The 22,878-nt window shown below is 42.6% G+C and overlaps 1 protein-coding gene across 3 annotated transcripts in view; it reads right to left on the bottom strand.

Annotated features, from left to right (window-relative positions):
* Positions 1-3,612: 3,612 nt before the first annotated feature.
* Positions 3,613-22,878, bottom strand: part of lrp4 (low density lipoprotein receptor-related protein 4) — a 140,325-nt gene continuing 121,059 nt past the window's right edge. The window contains exons 23-39 of one of the 3 annotated variants that reach the window (XM_028573814.1): positions 22,726-22,866; positions 22,552-22,638; positions 21,754-21,925; positions 19,846-20,008; positions 18,771-18,996; positions 17,493-17,796; positions 16,616-16,834; positions 16,233-16,367; positions 15,182-15,290; positions 14,700-14,892; positions 12,943-13,056; positions 12,438-12,549; positions 11,791-11,852; positions 10,483-10,570; positions 10,202-10,343; positions 9,892-9,953; positions 6,768-6,854 (exon numbers count right to left, since the gene is read on the bottom strand). In XM_028573814.1, the coding sequence (XP_028429615.1) occupies positions 9,912-9,953; positions 10,202-10,343; positions 10,483-10,570; positions 11,791-11,852; positions 12,438-12,549; positions 12,943-13,056; positions 14,700-14,892; positions 15,182-15,290; positions 16,233-16,367; positions 16,616-16,834; positions 17,493-17,796; positions 18,771-18,996; positions 19,846-20,008; positions 21,754-21,925; positions 22,552-22,638; positions 22,726-22,866 (2,309 nt within the window). In that variant the 3' untranslated portion in view covers positions 6,768-6,854; positions 9,892-9,911. Of the gene's footprint in view, positions 6,855-9,891; positions 9,954-10,201; positions 10,344-10,482; positions 10,571-11,790; positions 11,853-12,437; positions 12,550-12,942; positions 13,057-14,699; positions 14,893-15,181; positions 15,291-16,232; positions 16,368-16,615; positions 16,835-17,492; positions 17,797-18,770; positions 18,997-19,845; positions 20,009-21,753; positions 21,926-22,551; positions 22,639-22,725; positions 22,867-22,878 lie in introns of all 3 variants that reach the window. The other 2 variants (XM_028573797.1, XM_028573805.1) reach the window with 2 other exon arrangements.

Here is a 22,878-nt window from a genome sequence, read left to right as displayed (position 1 = left end):
TAATACATTAACTGTATTGGAAGAGTAGCCTACGTTTTACTATAGAGTTACACATAGGCTACTATATTTATATTTATATATAAATTGTATAGTCGCTGCACAAATACCGAAAAATACTAAATAAATTGTAATCCAGTGTTTACGTTTGTAATCCGCGCATGCGCCTTTGGACAAGGCCGGCTTTCTCCCTGCTGATTTCTACTCCGAGAGAATTATGTTGCCTCTGACAACTCCATTGAACAGCTGAGTGGATGTTTACAAGCTACTCTGGGCCGCACTTCAATCCCAGATCTATTGTCCAAGAACTATTTGGCTCTTATATGCAAATGCTGGTTAGATAAATGTAGGCTATGCCCTACTCCAAATGTGTTAACAGTTGGGCTACAGATTATGACAAATGATATAGCCTACGGGTTAATGACTTTTGTTTTTTTCAGAATTATGACGTGCATGTTTTTTAAAAACAGAAATTAACTAACGATTAGGATCCCGGAAATTGTTTAGCTTCGCTTGATCGAAACAGCTGCATGTGCCCAAAAGCGCTGCGCAATTGTTATTTTTTCCCTTTCCACCACTCGTCTCCAGCATGCCACGGACATTATTGGGGCGGCTACTGAATGGATTTATATGTAAAATATATTGCTCCTGGTAATAAAGGAAAATCCCTTCAGGAGTAGTTGAAGAAGCCTTATTAAAATATATTTGATGACAAACACCTTCATTTGTAAGGAACATGCATTTCTGGGATGAGCAGTAGAGCTCAGTATGTGGGTTGCGCCCATGAAAAATATCCCAAATCTTCTCTGCCAATGCCAAACAGCTTATTCTGCCATTGACTCATTTGGTGTTTGGTAGATTGGATGACTGAAGTTTGAAGAAACAAGACATATTGGCAATTTAACAATTTATTCATTTCACAAACAGGAGCCACGACAGCCTGGCACCTCCTCCTCATGCTGGTCACCAGCCTGGTCACACACTGCTGTGGGATGGCATCCCATTCTTTATCCAGCATTTGTCGCAAGTCAGCCAACGTGGTTGTGTTGGTCACTCTGGCACGAACAGCACGCCCAAGCTGATCCCACAAGTGTTCAATGGGGTTGAGGTCAGGACTGCTGGCAGGCCATCCCATCCTCTCACTCCCACATTCTGGAGATGGTCTCTGATGAACCCTGCCCTGTGGGGACGAGCATTGTCATCTTGGAGGATAGAGTTTGGTCCCAGACTGTGGATATATGGGATGGCCACTGGTTGCAGAATCAGGCACCTGATTGTCAGCACCTGGGGGTACCAGAAGCTCAAAATAAGAGTCAATAGCAACAGCAAAGAAAATCTGTTTGGCATTGTCAGAGATGATGTGGCAAATTTTTCATGGGCGCAACCCACATACTGAGCTCTGCTACTCATCCCACAAATGCATGTTCCTTGGGGCACCATTTGAAAGGGAACTAAACAGGCTTTCCAACGGTATAAGATTTATTGCCAAAAAGCATTGTTACCACAGAGAAATAATCCACCAAACACAAATTTCCTTACTTTTTGTTTTAAGTTTAGATATTATCTATCTATATAAATGGCGCTAGCCTGAGTGTTGAAAAAGCGCCAGCTACACATTGACCCCTTGCTGTGGCCGAAAAATGGTAATGCAGCTCGTTTGCTTTAAATAAACTTTAAATATAAAGTTTATTTGTAGCCTATAGGCTAGCACCTTTCACAGATAAAAATCACAAAGTGCTTCACAATAAAATGTAATACAATACAACAAATTAAAATACAAGAAAATGTAAATACAAATAGAAAACATAAAACCATAAAAACCCCTCAACTAACTAAAAGCCTGCTTGAATAGCAGAGTCTTCAATTGTTTTTTAAAGGATTTGACAGAATTCACACAACGTAGAAAGGGAGGCGAGACATTCCACAGCCTAGGAGCCACTGTTTGGAATGATCGATCCCATCTAGTTTTAAAATGAGAGAATAGATAGATATGTCAGTCTATACACAATCAGAGAGCTATCGGTCTATAATTTCCAGCATTAGCTGCATCTTTTCCAGGTTTCGCAAAAGGTAGAACCAAAGCCCTGTTCCATTCCTCAGGTAATCTTCCTTCTTTCCATATCTTATTAAACAAATTCACACTACTTCAAGTTCTTCCCGTGGTAGTTGCCTGAACATGACATAACTGGTCCTGTCCCGAAGCAGAGTTCTTGCTGCCTGTTAAAGCCCTTTTCATTTCCCTTATATTCAATTCCATATCCATTGTTGAATTGGCTTCTATCTTTCTATAATGAACGGTTTCATTATTTTGTATTACTTTTTTTTTCTCCCTTTGTTTATGTACGTCTGTCAAATGACTTCCACTAGGAATACTCATTGGCCTTTTTCAGATCTGTTACTGCTATTGTGTCTTACATTGCAATTACTGGTATTTTATTGGATTACCATCTCATCTTTTAATCATGTTCCAAACGTGGCCCACACACCTCTCCCTAACAATAGTCAAGCAAAAATCTTTCCAAGTATTTCTCTCAGCAGTTTAAAAAAAAATTCCAACACAAAGAAAGCCGAAGGTAACGGAAATCCGGCCGAAAAGAGGGACATCCGGCGGAATTTCCAGCGGCGTCGGAGCAATCCCGGAAGCGGAATGTCGTGGATATAGACTAAGGGATGTCTGTCCTCCTTGGCTTCATGCTTCCAAAACCCTGATTCTCTTGACAGAGTCAACAATTAAGTTAGTAGCACAGTCTCTAGTCTCGTCCCATCTAGATTGTTGCTCTATGATCTAGTCTAGTGCGTCAAAACAGGAGCTGATCAAATTAGAGCTCACTCAAAACAGAGCAGCTCGCCTTGTTCTTCGCTGCCCCACGAGGAGTATTGTGGAAGAAATGCATACCAGGCTGTCATGGTTGACAGCAGACGAAAGACTAGCATGCACCCTCATGGTATTTTTAAAGAATATTTGTACATTACGTAAACCCACCAACCTGTTCTCACAGCTATTACCTACCAATGATAGACATGGCTATATACCAGACTGGCCGTAGTTTATTGCTTTACTCAATGCCCAGAACAAACGCTCTTAAAAAAAAAAATGGTAATATATAGAGCTGTAACATATTGGACAACCCCCCATTTTAATCCTAATGGGAAATACTTCAAACTTCAAAAAGAAACTAAAAGAAGCTGTTTTTAATCAGCAAGGAGTTTAAGTTAAAACCGGTTTGATTCTGTTATTCATTTCTATTGTCTTCTTTTATTCCTTTCTTTACTATATATTTTATGTTACGGGTTTCTTTTGTTGTTTTTATGACATGAAAAACATGCTACTGTGCCTTTTGTTTTTACAAAATCCAGGAGGTATTAATTGTTCTAATAGAACACATATTTTGCTTTATAATATTTGTTTGTATTTGTCTTGTGTTGGACCCCAGGAAGAATAGTCTTCACTACGGTGATGACTAATGGGGATCCTTAATAAACAATAAACAATGTCTGTAATCATCTGCAGAAGCAGACATCAGCCTTTCCTTTATGGCTAAAGGATGATCGGGTCTGATGAGGAAGGCATTTGTCCAAGAGCGACTACAAGCGCAAAGACGAGGGAGCCAAAGGTTTCATTGAAATGCGAATGCAATTTTATATTAAAAGATAGCAAAGGGATCATTCACTATATCACACAACACAGCTTGTTAGTACTGCCATGGAAATACATATACAGTCTTTTCATATTTACACATCAAGTGACAACCAAACAGAAATCATAAATACCTCTTTTTGTTAACTTTACAACAGCTATTAGGCGACCAGTATTTCATGAGATAAAAGGGCACTATTAAATAACTGGCATCTTCCCTATCATTTACAAGGCTTGGAAAACACAGTGGTTAAAATAATCCAGCAACAAAAATAAAATAAAAATAATGTTCTTCTCCAGTGAGTAAAATTAATACAAGTCTAAAAACGGTCATGAAATCCCTTTGTACAAAAGACTATACAACTTAAAAACAACAATATCTTCAACAGAAACTTTTGCTTATATCCGCATGATACAATCTGTACAGCATTCCTGCAGCAGAGTTGGAGGGGCTGTGAGCCGGAGGGGTGGGGGATCGGTTACTGGGTCACTGGGATGCTCTGTAGGCCTGCTGTTAACTGACCATCAGAGACCGTAGTTATGTAGCTGCCAAGACCCTCTTTCATTGGCCTCAGTGCTTCGTCTAGCAGCAAATCAGCAAGTTGCTGAGCTTGTAGCAGGTACTTCAAAATACATGGTTCTATAAAGTCTAACCGATATATTTGTCAATATAGCAATATAGTATTTCCTTGTACCATATTTCAACAACAGACAGAACGGTACTCTACAAGTTAAAGCAATGCATAATACCTTAATTTGTATTAAATTAATTTTTTTCACTAAGTTGTCAGTGACACATTTCTAAACTTTAACCCTCACTGTCTGATGGGGAGGGGGGGACATGCAGACATACAGATTTAGAGTTGATGGATCAAAACTCAAATCACAAATATAACATCTCATGTACCTCCGGTGGTTGTTGGGCCATGCAGATACTTTTGGTTATGTGTCAAGTTGCTGATATATTCACCTCTGATGCCGTCCCCTACCCCAATACAACATACAGCCAAAGTGACATTTTGGGATTATGTTTCAGAAATAAGAAAATGTAATTCACAAAAATGACATTTGTCATATGTGGTGTAGCAAATATTTTAAAAGCTAACAACATAACATTACAACATAACCTCTCTCCCCTCCCTTCTTCTCAACACTATCGTGTTTTAGTCAATTAGTTAAAACAGACTTTTTTTAATTCATTTTTTTTTTAAACACGATGTAGTATCGTTGTTCATTTTATATTTAGGTTTCTTTGCCGAATTAGAAAAAAAAAATAAAAACAACACAATTCCATACAAGCAAGGCTATTTTGGGTCAAAGTGGGAGGTATAAGAATGGACAAGCCAGGGCCGAATGGCGTATTTCTGTTTTTAGCCAGGTGAGATTAGAGCTACAAAGGGTGGAGAGATGACGTTATAATAATAAAGAATGTGGGTGGATAGCATGAGGATGAGCTAACAATGATGATGACAATGCGTAATACATGCAGGAAATTCCATATGTCAATGGGAAATTCAAGGGACATGTTTGTTTTGTTTTAGTGCTAAAATAAATAAATCAGAGAGTTTCAAATTCTAATAGTAAGTGCCGTCGTAGATGATGATTTATCTGGATAGTAAACCCCAGGAACAGGTTTGTCTTTTTTTTTTAGGAAGACCAATGAAAGAAACACTCAATGAGAGATTGCATTGAGAGGCTAGTTACAAAAAAAGACATATGTCTAACACCTGGGTAAATAAAACCACAACCATCTGCATGGCCGAATATCCATAGTGGTACATGTCCGATGGTTTTAAAACCTCGGAGTGAGAAAAAAAAATTATTACGCAGCTGAAGGAGGAAAAAGAACAAAATGTTTGGCACTTAGGCTGTTACTTCATCGTGGGATCCTCTGCTATGCCAGAGGATCAGCAATGGCTGAATTACAACTTTAAAAAATAAAATAAAAAAGGGCTCCTTTCAGTATATTTTTGCAAAGGATGAATGGACTTCTGCAACCGACTGAGAGTACCAGCTACAGTAAGCCCTTGCATGACCAGTTGGAGGCTGTAAAATACAGAAGAAGAAGCAGGCGGTGTCATCACTGAGGTCTCCCACCGGCGAGGGCAAGTCAGTGAAGTCAAACAGAAGAAACATCCCACAATTAAGATACAATTCTGTCGAAGTGTAAATGCTGAAAGAAGCATGGAGACTGTGAATCCCCACCCTTTGGCACTGTCATAAATACAACTCCTGAATCCCCGGGTCGTGCGGCACAAAGTCTCTAACACAACACTCTCGCCATTTTCTGAAAGTCGGCAAACCCACTCCACAAGTACAAAAACGTTCATAAATAGAGTTCATAAAGACATGAGTGGCATTAGAGGGAGCATCGGGGTTACATTGAAAAAAGAAAAAAAAATCACAAAAAAAATAAAAGGTGAAGTTGTACACAGAAGCGTTTGTCGCATCGAGAGTCTGCATCCTTTTAAAAAGGCTCCAAATAACGCCTGTGTCTCCGTTCACTTCCTCCCCAGAGTCCTTTGCTTTCTTATTCCAGCATGCTCATTAGTTTATCATTTTGCCTAAAGGCAGTAGCACTGAGGGAACTGTTGAGGGACTGTACTGCAGGTGTGCGTGCGTGTGTGTGTGTGTTTCTGTTTGATTTTAACACAAGTAGGACGGAGCCCCAGTTTCAGACAGGAGTTGTGTTTATGGGAGCTTAGTTGTGTCTAACCAGGTTCATTTGTACCCTTACTTTACTATGCAACTGTTACCGCTTGTACCTATTTATCTTTGTGTGTTTGTACCAGCTTTAAATACAGGTGTGTGTGTGTGTGTGTGTGTGTGTATCAGGTAACGGAGGTTGAGATAAAGCACAGAGGGCAGGGGTCCTCCCTCACACTTCGCTCTCGGTGGAGGGCTTGCGCGTGGAGGCCCAGCCGGTGTCGGGGAGGCTGTGCTGGGCGTGGCGCTGCGGGGTGATGGCTGAGGGGGTCAGAGTGGTTATGGAGGAGCATTCGGAAGCTTCCTCCTGGAGGAGCTGCTCCGTTTCGCCATCATCCAGCGAAGCACTGCTGGCCTGCAGGGACACGGTGTCTGTACGCATGCAGGTGTGCAAGCCGCCGCGGGACGGCTTGATCTGTTTCAGGTCGTCCCAGTAAAGCTCCTCATTGGACAGGAGACACACACCCTCCACAATGCGGATCTTCTCCTTGGTGTAGCCTCCGTCCACTCCCCCCTGGACAACAAGGAACGAGTGGTTAGTCAGAGTAATGGCCTCTATAGGAGCAGTTTAAAAAGGGAAAATCCACCTTCAGGTACTCTTCAGTTTGTTAAACTAAACACATTCTAGGAGTCATTTTGTGATTGATTTGTGTTTTAGTTTTCAGTGTTCTCACTTGCAAAGAGCCACCAAGAAGTAATAGATGGCCTGGCCGTCCTTTATTTCTTTGTTACATGCACTTTTCTTTCTTTCTTTCTTTCTTTCCTTCCTTAACCTTACGAGTGTGCAATTTCAATGTGACATTAAAATAACTAAGTGTGGGATATGGAGGAATGGTGAACTTCCACTGACATGTGCCGGCCCGTGCTCTTGCCTTTGATTCCCCATATCAACTGCCCAGTCGTCGGGCGAAGCAGGGGGAATCATCGTGAAAAATGTCACATCCCCTAACCCTTCCTTCCTTCACCCTAACCCTTCCTTCCTTTTTAAAGAATATTCACAGGTTATGGACGTTGAAATCTGCCACACAAACATCACCAAAGTTCAACATGTTAAAGATGGATTCCCCTTTAAGGATTAATCAGCAGAGACGGCACAACACTCCAGAACAAGATGTCACATTCAAACACAACCCATGCTCAGCAAGTTGGCTCCTTTTAGTAATGCTATGCTTTCTTCTGGAGTTAGTTTTCCATTTTCAAAACGTAATTACCACAAACTCCAGGCTGTCTGCCTGTGTAATCTGGAGGGAAATCTACTGCATTGCTTTATGGCAGTCTGTTGTACTATACAGTGTCTCTTCATTTCCAACATGAACAAAATACATACAGTAGGCGTGGCACACCTGTTAAAAACTGAGGCACAATGACCCAAAAGAAAGGGAGCTCGCCTTAAACTGCTGCTTTTACAAACAGCCCACACACAGTCCAGTCATAACGTTTTCAGCAGCTGGTGCAATGTGTTGCAAGAAACTGAGAATTTGAAATGGATTTGGCTTCATATACATAGCTCATAATTGGAGAATGAAACAAAAAGGGGACATCCTTTAATTATGTTCTCTCTTTTGACAAATAGTAACATCTTACCTGCAGTGGAAACTAACAGGGTTTATGGGAAATGTAGTGTTGAGTTTAAGAAACTATTAATTCAGAAGAGGTAATTATCTTTACTCGAGTTTCTGCACGGGAAAGTCACTGGACGACACAATCTTCTGAACACAGCCATGCTGAGAAATCCAGAGTCGTGTGGAGCTGATAGTCTTATTTAGCCGTCCTGCACACTGCCTGCGTGGATTTTTCTGTCTTTGCTAGGGTTGGGTATCGTTTTTTTTTTTTTTTTTTTCGATTCCGTTGCTAAATCGATACTTTTAAAACGGTGCCGGTGCCTAAACGGTGCCTGAACCGGTACTTTTCAATAAAGTAAAAAAAAAAAGAAGAAGAAAAAAAAATAAGGGTAGTAAACAACAGTCAGTGACTTGTTTATTGCTAAGGCCATGGTCAAAATTAAAGATTTAATAATAATGTAATAACTATAACAATAACTTATTTCACCAGTAAATTGCTGTTGAACCCCAGATGGGAAAAGGGTATTTTACAATTACTGTGAATGCACCACGAGGCTACCTGTTTTAAGTGAATCTGTGTTGTTTAATTCCGACAATGGCAGCTGCAAGTGAACGCACCGTCTGTGTTGTTTAATTTCGACAACGGCAGCTGCAAGTGAACGCACCGTCTGTGTTGTTTAATTCCGACAACGGCAGCTGCGAGTGAACGCACCGTCTGTGTTTAATTCAGACAACGGCAGCTGCGAGTGAACGCACCGTCTGTGTTGTTTAATTCCGACCATATAAACATACTGTATATCTATGAATTGCGACAACGGCAGCTGCTGCGCTGCAGAGCAGACCGTTACATCCCGCTGTAGAAGTCCTCCACAGTGAAATACAGTCACACTTTACACTGTTTAACGTTAGCTGTCAGCATTTTAACCGTGATTAATCCAGCTGCTAGCTAAAGGTAGGCTAACGTTACATGCTGTCAGGTGTAGTGTAAAGTTGAGCACCGAAATGAGGCACCGAACTTTCGTTCTTATTCGGTCTCGTTACTACCGTTTACGTCGGCACCGGTTCCCTATTGGCACCGAGTTTCGGTACCCAACCCTAGTCTTTGCACACCAGAAACGTGTCTGACGTGGCCCTGCTGCTGCTAGCCTTGTCTGTACACATGTATGTTTCCCATAATGGAGAGAGTTGTGGAAATTTACTGCAGTCAAGCAGTAGTATACTTCATGTTTAACATAAATATATACTGATTTGTTTACAGCAAAGACAAACGTCGGCAGTATTGACGGCAAAATAGGCTTCAGAATATTTTATTATGTATTGACAGGTGCAATATTTGAAAATCAATAATTAGTTATTATAATTTTTTTAAATGACATTTATATCTGCATTTATGACTTTCAAACATCAAAATGTAATTTATTAAATGTATTCATGTCAAAATCTTTTCCTATTCTATTTTGCCTGGAAACGCTTCCAACACGCTTGCTTGTCGCGTGAAAAATAGGAGTCGGTCCTATTTCTAGCATGCACGCATTTTCGGCGCCGCGCCTCAGATGTGCGTGTCACGCTGGCAGCGTGCAAGCTCTAACCCGTTAACATGGGAGCCGAAATAAAAACGGACACGCCACGCAGCTGACACGCTCACGCCACGCATCCAGTGTGCAGGAGCTCTTAATTAGCTTTGTAGCAACTCATTCGGCAATGGCTTGAATGTAACAGACGTTCATTAATATCAAAAAGTTATTCATCAAAGCTTTAACAAATCTATCATACACCTCGATTTGTCATCAATGTCAGTTTCACAACAACAACAACAACCTTATTAAGTAGTATAAACACTGACATGCTACTAATCACAGAGCTCTGAAACTGCACCAAAGAGAGAAATGGTTAATTTTGGACAGCAGGTTGCATGCAGTTAAGGACAGAAAAAGTGAAGGAAAACAAAGAAGTAGGAGAGAACACAACTCCTTCATGCGGTGTAACTACCTCTCCGTGGAACAAATGGGTCAAAAGATAAAGGGAGAGAGGGAGTTGTAGGGATGAGAGAGCTGCAGTGAGGAGAGAGAGGAGGAAGAAAAGATGAGCGCTGGGGTAGTTACCTGCTCGTGTCACGTTACAATATTTCTACGCAATCTAGCAGACAAACAGTAGTCATTTGTCTCTGTGGTTACCCACCGTACACCTCTATAGTCTGTGATCATTCTACGGAATTGTCATGGATCCACCTTAAATCCATTCGTATATTAAACAAAAAAATGTCCGTCGTTTTCACTTTAGTGTCCAGACTGTTCGTTACCTCTTTCTTATATCGAAGCTGGTTGTATATTGGAGGCTTTTGCGACGCCTCAATCTTGACCTCTTGTGTGGACGTCCGATACGAGGGATTACTGTAGGTCAAGTTGCTCACTCCCGGGTCAGCAAACTTTGACTTTTTATGTCTGTCAATCAAAAACAGGAAGAAAACAGCACACAACTTAGTAAATTAATCTAGCCGCTGTGTGTCAAACAGAAGTTATTATACCCTGTGTTTAAGACCAGGGAGTAAGACAATGAAGAAGTGTCAAGCAGGGGACTGACCTGTAGATGATCAAAGCAGCAATGAGGATGAGAATAGCCAGGATGGTCAGAACTCCACCGATCACATAGCTGATATGGAGTCCTTCTCCTGCAACAGATGGCACAAATGTTAAAGAGTGCGGTGTTTACAGAGCAAGTCCAGGGGCTTTGCTTAAAAGAACATTACAGACTACTTTGGAAAAATGCAAAGTACAGAGATATTTCTGATAGTGGTTAGCCTAGTTTATGTCGTGTTTATTCAGAAGGTCTTTATTGACGACGTTTCATTTCCGTGATTGTTCAGGTGCCGCCGGAAATTCCGCTTGATGTACCTCATTTTGGGTCGGATGTCCCTCAATTTCCGCTTTTCTTTGTGTTTGCATTTTAAACTCCGGGGGATTTATGAGGACTATGGTTAACTGCTCCTCAGATCTCTGCAGGGTAAATCCAGACAGCTAGCTAGACTATCTGTCCAATCTGAGTTTTCTGTTGCATGACTAAAACAACTTTTGAATGTACACATGTTCCACCAAAACAAGTTCCTTCCCGAGGCTATTTTGTAGAGGTACTGTCATTGTGTCTCACGCTTAGCGCCGCCCAAGACGATTGCGACTGGTTTAAAGAAATGCCAATAAACCAGAGCACGTTTTTGTCCCATCCCGGAATGCTGTGTGGACTAGCCAGACCCTCCTTTGCAGCGCTGTGGAGGAAGGTCTGGCAATGCGAGACTATTCGTAAGTCACCGCTGGGAACCGTTTGTGTATTTTGTCTTGTCACCAGAAACTCAAAATGATGGCTGCAGGTGGGCAGTGGTGGCCTAAAGGTTGGAGAAGAGAGCTTGTGACCGGGAGGTCGTAGGTTCAATCCCCAGACCAACAGGATAAAATCTGGGTGAGGAAAATCCCTCCCACATTACCACCACTGAGGTGCCCTTGAGCAAGGCCATTAACCTCCAGATCAGGGCGTTCCCGCAAAAGAGAGGCTGCCTCTCAGTGAACCTTCCCTGAATAAATAAAGGTAAAATAAAAAATAAAAAATTGTGCTTCTCCTACTACCTCAACACTGAATAAACAATGTTGTGAGTGACAGTTGTATGACTGCAGCAGTAGCAGGCAGCAGTTTCCCCCTGCATCCAGTCTTTGGGCTAAGCTAGGATAAACACATCCTGGACCTATCTTTGTACTTGACACATATGGATAAAATGAATACACATTGTTTTTTTACTGTGGGTAAGATGGTAAATGTAAAGTTTCCCAAATGTCAGACTGTTCCTTTAAAACGGCATGCAGTGTGCATACCAATAAGGAGAGAACTTTTCCATGTACTGACCGTGAGGAGCCGTCACCACGTTGCTCAAGCAGCCTTCTACGTTTAGGTTCTTGCCAGTGCAGCTGTAAAAAATAAGACAAAACACGGCTTGAGAGGAGTACTTTACTTAATATAAGCTTTAATGGGCTTATGAAGTTATAACATCATTTGTTTTTCCTGAAGATAACTCTCTGTAGAGCCTTTGGGGAAAAAACCTGTGAGCTTCTGTAGTATTACTGCTGGTTGAAAAATCTCATTGTGTATTCTGTTGTAGATGAAGACTTACGTAATGCTCCTCTATGGAATGAGAACATTGTCAAACTTCTTTAAAAGGCTTGAGAGCACTCAATTATTTTTTCTGAGCAAAGACATGCAACTTCACTTCTTCAATTATTGCAATTACTTATAACGTAGTTCTTCAAATTAGATGAACAAAGTTGAAAAGAAGTACACAAAACAGAAAATCCGGCAGCACCTTGTGCAGACAGCATGCTGGTATTTGAAATAGTTTAGCCGATATGGTCCGAGATACGTTGAACGGGATAATAAAGTTATTCATTACATTTGGTTTTATTACATTTTGGAGCAATTACAGTAACTAATCACTTCAAAAAGGAGCATTTCTGTAGAAAAAGAAAACAGCTGTTGAAATGGACAAAGAGACGTACTTGACCGGTGATGATCCTCCACGTGGAGTGTCTGTTGGGGCTTTGGGGATCTTGTTGGGGACAGGAGTGCTGCTGGTTCCCCTGGCAGGAGAGGTGGGGACGTAACCTGAAACTGATAAACACACATAATGCACATTAGACCCTGAGTGTGCTGGAACATACTGATTTCATATTAGGTAGTTTTTGGTTATTTAGATGTTTTAGATGTTCTCGTGCACCCTTATTTCTTTGCCAATATATATTGTTAGATACATTTTAACCTGGGATAACTGTGGTGAGGATAATTCTACTATTTCTTTAAGAACTATTTTGTCTATATTTGTCTCTGTTTCGTTATTTAATGTTTATTATTATTGTAGTTCCACTACTGTGGCAATAAACTGCTTTCTGATTCTGATTTTGATGAACATTTGTTATTGGCCAAGAATATAGGATTTGGGGCAAAATTATGCAAACTCGTTGGCGCATAGAACATTCACAGTGCACAATCAAAGTGGTCACTCACTGGTGGAGCAGGGTCGCCCATCTGGTTCATCAGGGCAGGCACACACAAAACTGTTGGTCTTGGCAAAGCAGAGGTGAGTGCAGCCGCCATTGTTCACCCCACAGAGATTGGTCCCTAAATGAGAGGAGATGGAACATTCACAACAGGCACCAAACAGACCGATTTTTAAAGTCAGGCAGCGTGTCCTCCATTAAGTTTGGTTTATTTCATCAGGTGAGAATGATGAGATTTGAATTTAACTTGCATGAAGTAAAAGCACTGTGACAACAAAGGTCCCAGCACTCTTAAAAGGTACAATATGTAACATTTCTGCTTTAAAATGTCTAAAAACGACCATACCTATGTTATATATTTTTATGAGTTGTGTTCTTACACTATCCTAAATGTTTCCACCAAATGTCAAACCCAGAGAAATCTGTTATTTTATTTTCAGACACGGCACGTTTCCTTTAGTCGCCCGTCAGTGGCGTCATATAACCTTTCACCCACCAGTTACTCTAACTTCCGTCAGAACCATAGACTGTTAATATAGTCTATGGTTTTACCGTCCATTGTTTTGGTTGAGAGACCCCTAGCGGCAAAAAGTTACATATTGTCCGTTTAAAGAGAACTGTGATGCAGTCTGTTACAAACGGAATTGCAATTCAAACTAATTGCAAGAGGCTACCTACTTTTTCCATTTATCAAAATTACATAAAGAAGCTCAAACAAATCCATCATGTTTAGCTAATTAACAGTAGTCTGGCTTGTGTGGCCGGGTTGGTTCAGTGGTGGAGAGGGCGCACATATACTGAGAGGTTTATGCCTCGGCGCAGAGGTCCAGGGTTCGAGTCCGACCTGTGACGATTTCCTACATGTCTTCCCCCTCTCTCTCCCCTTTCTCACTAGCTGTCCAATCAAATAAAAGGCGGAAAAGCCCGAAAAATTATCTTAAAAAAAGAAAATTCCCGGATGTACAGTGCGGGTATAAATCCGGCGCGTGAGAGGCATTCTCCTCCTCTACTGCTATCTCCGCTATCTATTTTGTAAGTGCACTGTTGCTACATCCGGGACTTAGCGCCGCACAAGATGATTGTGATTGGTTAAAAGAAATACAAGCAACCCAGAGTGTCCCCCCCACCCCTTATATAAGAATGTTAACTCATGCAGTCAGACCATACTCCAGCGCAACCACAGCGCTGTGGAGATACTCATTTTCGTAGGGAGACAAATAAACATTTTATTTGGCTCATTCTCACTTTAAGAGATACTGTTTAAATTCAACGTTCATTTTTGAACATTTTCAAAATATCGTGTTATTACAGAGGCTGGCAAAAATCATTCAGTCTAACATATACACAGGGTCACAGATATTCTGATGCTTGCGCACGCTTACACTAAACGCTGATAATGTAATCATCCAGAAATATCTTCAACTCATGCTAATCACTAGTGCTTATATTGACAGACAAAATTAGGTAACTACATAGCACTGAGTTACTGAATATGAATACCAAATATTCAGATCAAAATAGTGTAATTTCTAATGAGGATATTAATACAGTGGTTAAAAAAACTGGCTACAGTTTCGACATGCTCTGTACCTGCGCTCATTGCCTGCTATATTTCAAGCTTACGCATCCTAATCAGCCTCTGCTGCTGCAGCAGCACTTTTCCAGAGTAACCCTTTTGCGCATCAGCGTCCTCACAGATAAACATAGCGAGGTCTTAGTTGTCTCCCGTGTCACCTGGAGGTGGCAGACGAAAAGCATCCCTACCTGTCTGTCTGTGAGGCGATACCACTATAATGTCCATGAGGCCCTCCACGTTGGCCAGCACGGTTTCCTTGTTACGGCCGGTGTGTTTGTCCACCCGCTGGATGGACTTAGTCTGCCAGTCCGTCCAGTAGATCCAGCGGTCTTGCTGCGAGAGTCGGGAGAAAGGAGTTAGAGGGGAGGACACCGGCTTCAACTGGGGAAACGAGGGAGAAGAAGAGAGGAGAGGAAAAACACAGACAAGGAGAAGGGGGATGGGAGGAAGAAAGGGAAGGGGAGGAAGAAAAATGAGGGTCAGAGTGGAAGAGAAGTGGAAGAAATGGTTAAGTCGAATGAGTTCAGCATGAGTTGGGGGACGGAGAGACGACCAGTGAGAGTCACACGGTGAGCCGATGAGTGAAAGAGAGCAGGTGAGTGGAGGTGGCAGCCAGGAGGAAGGGTCAGCCCAGTGATTGACAGCAGGGTGAGGAGGGGTAAGGGGGTACCTGTGTGAGGGCGAACGGGTGGGACACCGGGCTGACGAGGACCTGGCGCAGTTTCCCGTTGAGGTCTGAACTCTCTATCCTGTCCAAGTGCGCGTCCACCCAGAAAATCCTGCAGAAAACATCAGATTCATAAATACATTTCTGTCCATACATACACACTGTGCATGCCTTCTGACTACACCGTAAAAATAAGAGTTTAAACACCCTGTGAGGCTGTTAAAGCTAAATACTCACAGGACAACACAACTGCTGGATGGATGAAAAGTTGACACACACATTTGCTTGTTTTTTTTGGTTTTTTACATCGTTACCACTAGTGGGACGAGGTTCTACGTACATAATCAGAGTATAAAAAGTGAAACTTTCATAATATCTATCCATCCATTGCCATCCGCTTATCCGGGGTCAGGTTGCGTGGGCAGCAGCTCCAGCAGGGGACCCCAAACTTCCCTTTCCTGAGCCACATTAGCCAGCTCTAAATGGGGGATCCCGAGGCATTTCCAGGCCAGGCTGGAGATATAATCTCTCCACCTAGTCCTGGGTCTTCCCCCGAGGCTTCCTCTACAAACTGTAGAATTACTTGCACACAACGCACAAGCACCTTGGTCATGTGCTAGCTGTAGAATTTCTGCATGTAACTGCACAAGTCAATGTGGTCATGTACTGTTTTTTTATCCATGTTCTACAGTCTGTTTTATATGTTTTAATGTTTTGCGTGCTGCATGTTATGCAGTGGTCTACAAAGTTTTAAGGATGTCCATCCTTAACATCCTAAACCAGATGACCAACACACTTCCACTGGCTCCTTTTGACGCAGAGGAGCAGCGGCTCTACTCCGAGTTCCTCACGGATGACTGAGCTTCTCACCCTATCTCTAAGGGAGCCACCTTAGAGCCACCCTCCTGAGGAAACACATTTTGGCCACTTGTACCTGGGATCTAATTTTATTAAGGAGTTCAAGTAGCATACCATCCAATCTAATTTAATTTACAGGGCTCTTGTGTGGCAAAAAAGTTAGCTCCTTCGACAGACATGTTTCTCTCTGACTGACCTTCGTGTGTCGTAGTCTAGTGTGAGACCGTTGGGCCAGCCCAGGTCGGTGTTGATCAGAACCTTTCGGTCCGAGCCGTCCAGGTGAGATCGCTCAATCTTTGCGATGTGACCCCAGTCAGTCCAGAACAGGAACCTGCAGAGACGAGGCAAACTGGTGAGGAGACTTTCTACTGTTCAGAGTTGAATACATTCCAAACTAAAACAAATAACTCTTTACCATGTTTGCTTTCTTTCTGCTAATATTGCGCTTCTCTTCTGCTAACGTCAGCATAGTTTATTATCTGGCTAAGACAAGGCTGCAAAGAATTTGGTTTCTGTTCTAGCTTTTAAATCAAAACCTAGAGTTTAAATTTGAGGGTGGAGCCCGTTCCCCTCTCTTACCCTTTGCTTGGGAACACTGCGATGGCTCGGGGTTCGTCCAAACTGTTGTTGACCAGGACTTTGCGGCTCGTTCCATCCAGGCGGGCCACCTCGATAGTGTTGCGCCCGGTGTCGGTCCAGTACATGTTCCTGGCCACCCAGTCTACAGCCAGACCATCTGTGGTCTTCAGGCCCTGGCTGATCACAGTCTCCATGCCACTGCCGTCTAGGTTTGCACGCCTACAGGACAAAGTAAAGGGTGGACACCATAAGACATAGGGCTACTACTACTACTACTACTACTAATAATAACAATAATAATCCTGATAATACCGGTAAATACACTGGCCATGGTTTTTATGTCTTAAAGTCAGCATTGGTTTAGTTATTGTGAGTTTAAGATACATTTGATAGGATAAAGGGGTTCCTCAAAGTAGTTTTAATATAGAAGTATGTTTTCAATCTCACTGTCATACTTTTTCCTTCCTCTACAAAATTCAAATAACAAATGACACTCTTTCATTTATGCACAGCAAATAGACTAGATTAGTTTTTGGGGCTTTTCCCTTTATTCGATAGTGACAGTGGATAGGCAGGAAAGGGGGAGAGAAAGAGAGGGGATGACACGCAGCAAAGGGTCGCAGGTCTGATTTGAACGCGGGCCGCTGCAAAGGACTCAGCCTACATGGGACGCACGCTCTTCCTGGGTGAATTAGAGGCCGCCCCACACAGGCAAACTTTATCCAGAATCTGTATTTGTTTCTACTATCTACTGTATTTTTAAACCTCTGACAATGGCTGACCTTGACTCCTTCAGATATTCATAAAATCATAATTTACGTAATAAAAAGCTTAAACATAAATGGCAAGAGCGTGTAGGCATTGTGTGCGTTCGCACCTTATGACATCCAGGGTGACATCGGTGTAGTAGAGTTTTCCGTCCACGCTGTCGTAGTCCAGCGAGATGACGTTGTGCAGCTCGGGCACCGGTACGTGCACATCGGTGTGGTCGTTGGTGTCGAGGGAGATTCTACGCACACTGACGCGGTTGGAGAAGAGCAGGAAGGACTCGGGGGAGTCGTCACACGACCTGCCGTCTCCCTTGAGCAGGATGCCGGTGGGACAGGCGCAGGATGTATCATTGGGACGAGGCAGGCACAGGTGGGTGCAGCCCCCGTTCCTCCTGCCACATTTATTAAAACCTGAAGAGGCCAGAGACAGATGTAAGAGATAGAGGTGCGCACGCACGCACGCACACACACACGCACACACACACACACACACACACACACACACACACACACACACACACACACACACACACACACACACACACACACACACACACACACACACACACACACACACACACACACACACACACACACACACACACACACACACACACCAAAGGCCACTGAGCATATCTAAAATGTAGGAAGATGTTTGATCAGCTGTGAAACTGAAAAATACATTGTGTAGAGCAGGTCATGAGACTAAAAAGATGGAAATAAAGGAAATGAGCAGTATAAATAGATGGAAACACTTTTTTCCATGAGGGAGCAGGGCTTTTTCCAATTGCACCCTATAATAGTATCACATTTAGTCTACTTTCACATTTAGTTAGCTGCTGGTTTTATCATTTTACTTGTTTAGTATGGTTGTTTTTTTAGGTTTTGTGTTGCTTCACCTGCTTTTATTGTAAAGTGTCTCTGAGTACTTAGAAAAGCGTTATTATTATTATCAGTCACACAGCAGAGAGTTATGTGTGTACTAATTGCTGCTGAGCCCAAAGGCAACATCTCAGTCTTACAGCAACATCTCAGACCTGAACGATGGGAGTCGTCACACGCCTCGCCCTCACCATTATCAACGACACCAATCACCCTCTATATGCACACTTTATGCTGCTGCCACCTGGCCGCAGATACAGGACTCTGAGGTGTAGAAGGACTTGCTTTGGCAGACATTTTGTCTACTTCGCTGACTCTGTATAGCTCCGGTGTCGTCGTCGTAAATGTGGTCGTTTCTATGTGTCTCTGTATCGGTCTTTCTGTTAACGGTTGATGTATGAAACAGACTGTCATTTCAAATCTCCCTCATGGTACAATACAATACTATTCTGTCTGTCTGTCTGTCTGTCGGTCGTGGTCTTTATGGTCCTCAGCAGACTCACCCAGTGGCCTCTCCCGGTCCACGGCCTGGATGTCCATCAGGCCCGGCAGGTTGGCTCGCACCGTGATGGTGTTGGTCCCGGTGTTCTTGTCAGCTCGCTGGATGCTGCGGCTCTGCCAGTCGGTCCAGTAGATGTGGGACCCCAGCAGGGTTAAACCGTACGGGTGCTGGACTGGAGTCACCAGGGTGTGGCGATTCTGTCCGTTCAGGTCGGCCGCCTCGATGCGCTGCAGAGGACCGAAGAGATGAGGGGGATTACCACCATGACTCCAGAATGTCTGATGTCTTTCATCTCAAACGTGTTTATGTTGTAGTCCATTAGCGTTTAGCCATTTAACCTTTACATCTCTACTGATATCTATAAACTCTAGAGATTTTTTTAGGCCTCGTCTTTTTTTAATTAATATGGTGCATCTTTATGAATCTAATAGCCTTTTCTTTGGAGTGTCTAAAATTATGTTATTATTAAGGCATGTGTTTACTTCATTGGGTTGTTTTTTTCTCTTGTTTTACAAGTGCTATACAGATATAAATTAGTGTTATTAATAGGTTTGTTACAGTTGCTCTGATCCAGAGTGACTTACAATGAGTGTAACAGCAGAAGGAAGTTAAAGCTATGGTGCGTAGTTTCTGTCTCCCCCATGAGGAATTCTAAGTAATGACAACAAAACTGTCGCCGCCTCCACATGATATAAGCCTTCCGTGATCACGTACCACCCCACCCCACCTCTCCTCCACGCAGTTGCTTATAACCAAGGAGTACACGGAGGATTAAAAAAAACATGATGGACTCTCAGAAGAGGTCATTATCTTCACTTGATGACACCATTCTCTAAACCTAGCCAAACTGAGAACTCCAGAGAGAGTTGTGTGGAGCTGAAAGTCTTAATTAGCTTTGTAGCAACTCATTTGGAAATGGCTTGAATGTAACGGACGTTCATTGGCATGAAAAAAAGTGACGCACTAAATCTTTAAATTCATGGAAGAAACACAGAGACCAGGGCTTTCGTCCTATTAGAATTTATGATTTCATAAATGAAAATTCATGCAAGCGTCGTTGGGAGTCACTGCTTTACCTCAGTGTGAGCGTCGGCCCACAGTAACTGTGAGCCGGCCATGTCGATGGCCAGGCCGTTGGGCCAGCCCAGGTTGTTGCTGATGAGGACCACGCGGTCTGAACCATCCATTGCTGAGCGTTCCAGCTTAGCGTGCTCTCCCCAGTCTGTCCAGTACATATAACTGGAGAAGAGAGAGGGAGAAAGAGAGAGGGGCACAGAGGTTTAAAGTCAGACAGAGAAAGTAGACCGATAGTAGGACAAGAGATAAGATGATGAGGACACGCTGGATCACCAGACCAGCAAATATTACACATGAAGTGTGGACAACAAACAGACTGTAGATGCTGTACAATCATTAGTTCAAGTTCAAACTACTTTATTTATCCAAAAAAGGGCAATTTGGTTTTTTAACAGTCTAATGACTCCCAAAAAACATTTACACATAAACAAGACAGACAGGAGAATGTACACCGTTCAATTCAAGCTAAGAATAATGATAGAATAAATCAGGGGTGGCGAACCTGTGGCTCTTGAGCCGTATGCGGCTCTTTGCCTGCTCCTTTGAGGCTCTTACTGTGTGGCTGGGGGCTGTGTTATTGGTGGATTTTTTTTACTTTTTGATACATTTCTGATAAGTTAAAAAAGAAAAAGCATTTGAATGATGCATTTGCCAATACATTTGCCAATTATTTTAAAATAAAAAATAATGCAGCAGAGTTTTTTTTATGAACAGATTCTGCAACCTGAGGAAAAAAAGCGGCCACAGATCACCTTCCTCATTAACCCTTTTACTGCTGATTTTTTTTAAAGCCCCTCTAGTGACAAATGAGTGAAAGAATGGCCACAACAGAGTACAACCAGACCTAAAAATGATTGTGGATAACAAAGACTGTCAGGTTTCCCATTGAGTCAATCTAAGTAAGAAAAAAAACCCTATGAAAACTGCTATGTATTATGACTTTCATTAGATCTGGAAGTCACTGTTGCTGTTGTAATGTGGACGTGCATGTGTTGTGTGGCTTTTTGCTATGGTGCATGTTTTTTTGTGGCTCTTTATGCTCAACTGGTTGCCCACCCCTGGAATAAATAAATAAAGGTTCCCAGACAGGTGGAACACAAGCGGGGCACACCTCAGGATAAGAAAATAAGATGTAAGATAAGATAAGATAGATTTTATCGTCCTGAAGGAAACAATATCTGCGGTTTAAAGAATTCAAAACAACATTGTGCATACAGTACATACATTCACACACACGGGGCCACGCCTGCGAGCTAGTTCAGGCAGCCAACTCTAGCTGCACCGCTATACACACACGTGACATGCCTCACTCTCTCCGTATCATTTACCAAACACACCCCCTCTATTTAAGCTGCACATTTCCCCATCTGTGCCTTGCCAATGCTGCTGCTACCCTGCACCTGTATCGCTGTATCGCTGCCCGCTTCAGCCCCACCACCACCCCAGCATCCACCTGCAGGCTCCGGCCAGGGGGAGGAAGCTACTTTATCATCACTCCCCAAGGTCTCATGTAAACCCAAACTGCGGGGAGTGATGAGGTCGGAGTCTGTTGCATCACTCACACACTGCCCGTTGTACAACCCATCAGAATAGTCGTCATAATATGTGCAGTAAGGGTAAACCGCCTCATCAACATAAAATCCTGGTAAAAGAAAAGTAAAAATGTACATGTGTGTGTTACAAGAGAGACTATTGTCAAGGTTTAAAAGTCTGATAGCAGACGGGGCATTAGTGGTAATGATAATGAGCCTTCTTTCTCTCAAGAGCTACAACAAAGGATACCAACTCTGTAACGTTAATAACATATTTCTCAGTGAATACTGAAGTGAAAATCACAATTGAGTTTATTCAGAGATTTTCACCAAATGCTTTGAAAATAAAAAGCTGTCGCGCTGTTGCAGCCTTACCCCATCTCATTGTAGAGGGCGATGGCTCGAGGGCTGTCCAGGTTTTGCCAGACGAGAACTTTCCTCATGGTTCCGTCCAGGTTGGCGACCTCGATGCGGTTGGTTCCCGTGTCCGTCCAGTAGATCTTCCTGCCGACAGCATCCACCGCCAGGCCATCGGTCGTCACCAACCCTACAAACAGAGGCAGAGATGGAGTTGTGACACGCTGACTGGGTGGAGCTAACCCTTGCGTTGTCTTCCATTCGACCATGCATCGTCCCCCCGGGTCAAAACTGAAAATCACTTTTTCTAACGTTTTTGTCTCTTTTGGCGCTTTTTTCAATGTTTTTTTGGCACTTTTTTGACGTTTAACGCTTTTCACTACCATGTATAAACACCACTAACACCAACACATATTACTAGATTTACACTTATTTTTGGAATTCATGGTCAATAAACCTCATTTCTAAGAAATTATACCCAAGTCTTGAGTTAAAAAGCAGAAATTATGATTTTTTTAGACTAATATTAAAGGAAGGATAATCACAGAATGGCACATGTCAAAGTTCAGTCAAGACACTGTTTCTTTTCAAATGCTAAAAAAATTGAACAAAACACAAAATTCAATGAAAGTAGAGATTTTTGTTGTACTTGCGAAGTGCGTTGTATGGAATCATCCATGTTATTTTTGGGTAATCAAATAGGTAGTTAAACAGAAACCCATATTTCTGATATAGACATTTAGACAACGGGTCAAATATGACCCCAAGACAACACAAGGGTTAAACAGCATCACACATGTCAGCCATCCTCCTCACCTGTAGATATGATGTCTTCTTGTGCTTTTCCGTTGATGTTTGACCTGCTGATTTTCTTCAGCGTACTGTCAGACCAATAGACCTTTCCTGCAGGAACATGCACATAGTAAGGACTCCATTTCTACATCGCTTTCTTGTCTTTTTGAAACAGGCATTTTAAGAAGACATACGAACCTTCTTTGGGGTCGACCCCGATGGCGATGGTGTTTTTCATGGAGCTGTTGACAGCCAGAACCACATCAGCAAAGTAGGGGATATCCAAAGAAACCATCCTGATGTCCGTCCTCCGTGCAAAGATCAGGAAGCTGCTCATCCCTGCGCGCGCGC

Source organism: Perca flavescens, chromosome 1 (genome assembly GCF_004354835.1).
Source record: "Perca flavescens isolate YP-PL-M2 chromosome 1, PFLA_1.0, whole genome shotgun sequence".
NCBI lineage: Eukaryota > Metazoa > Chordata > Actinopteri > Perciformes > Percidae > Perca > Perca flavescens.
This window is presented reverse-complemented; position numbering and strand designations above follow the sequence as displayed.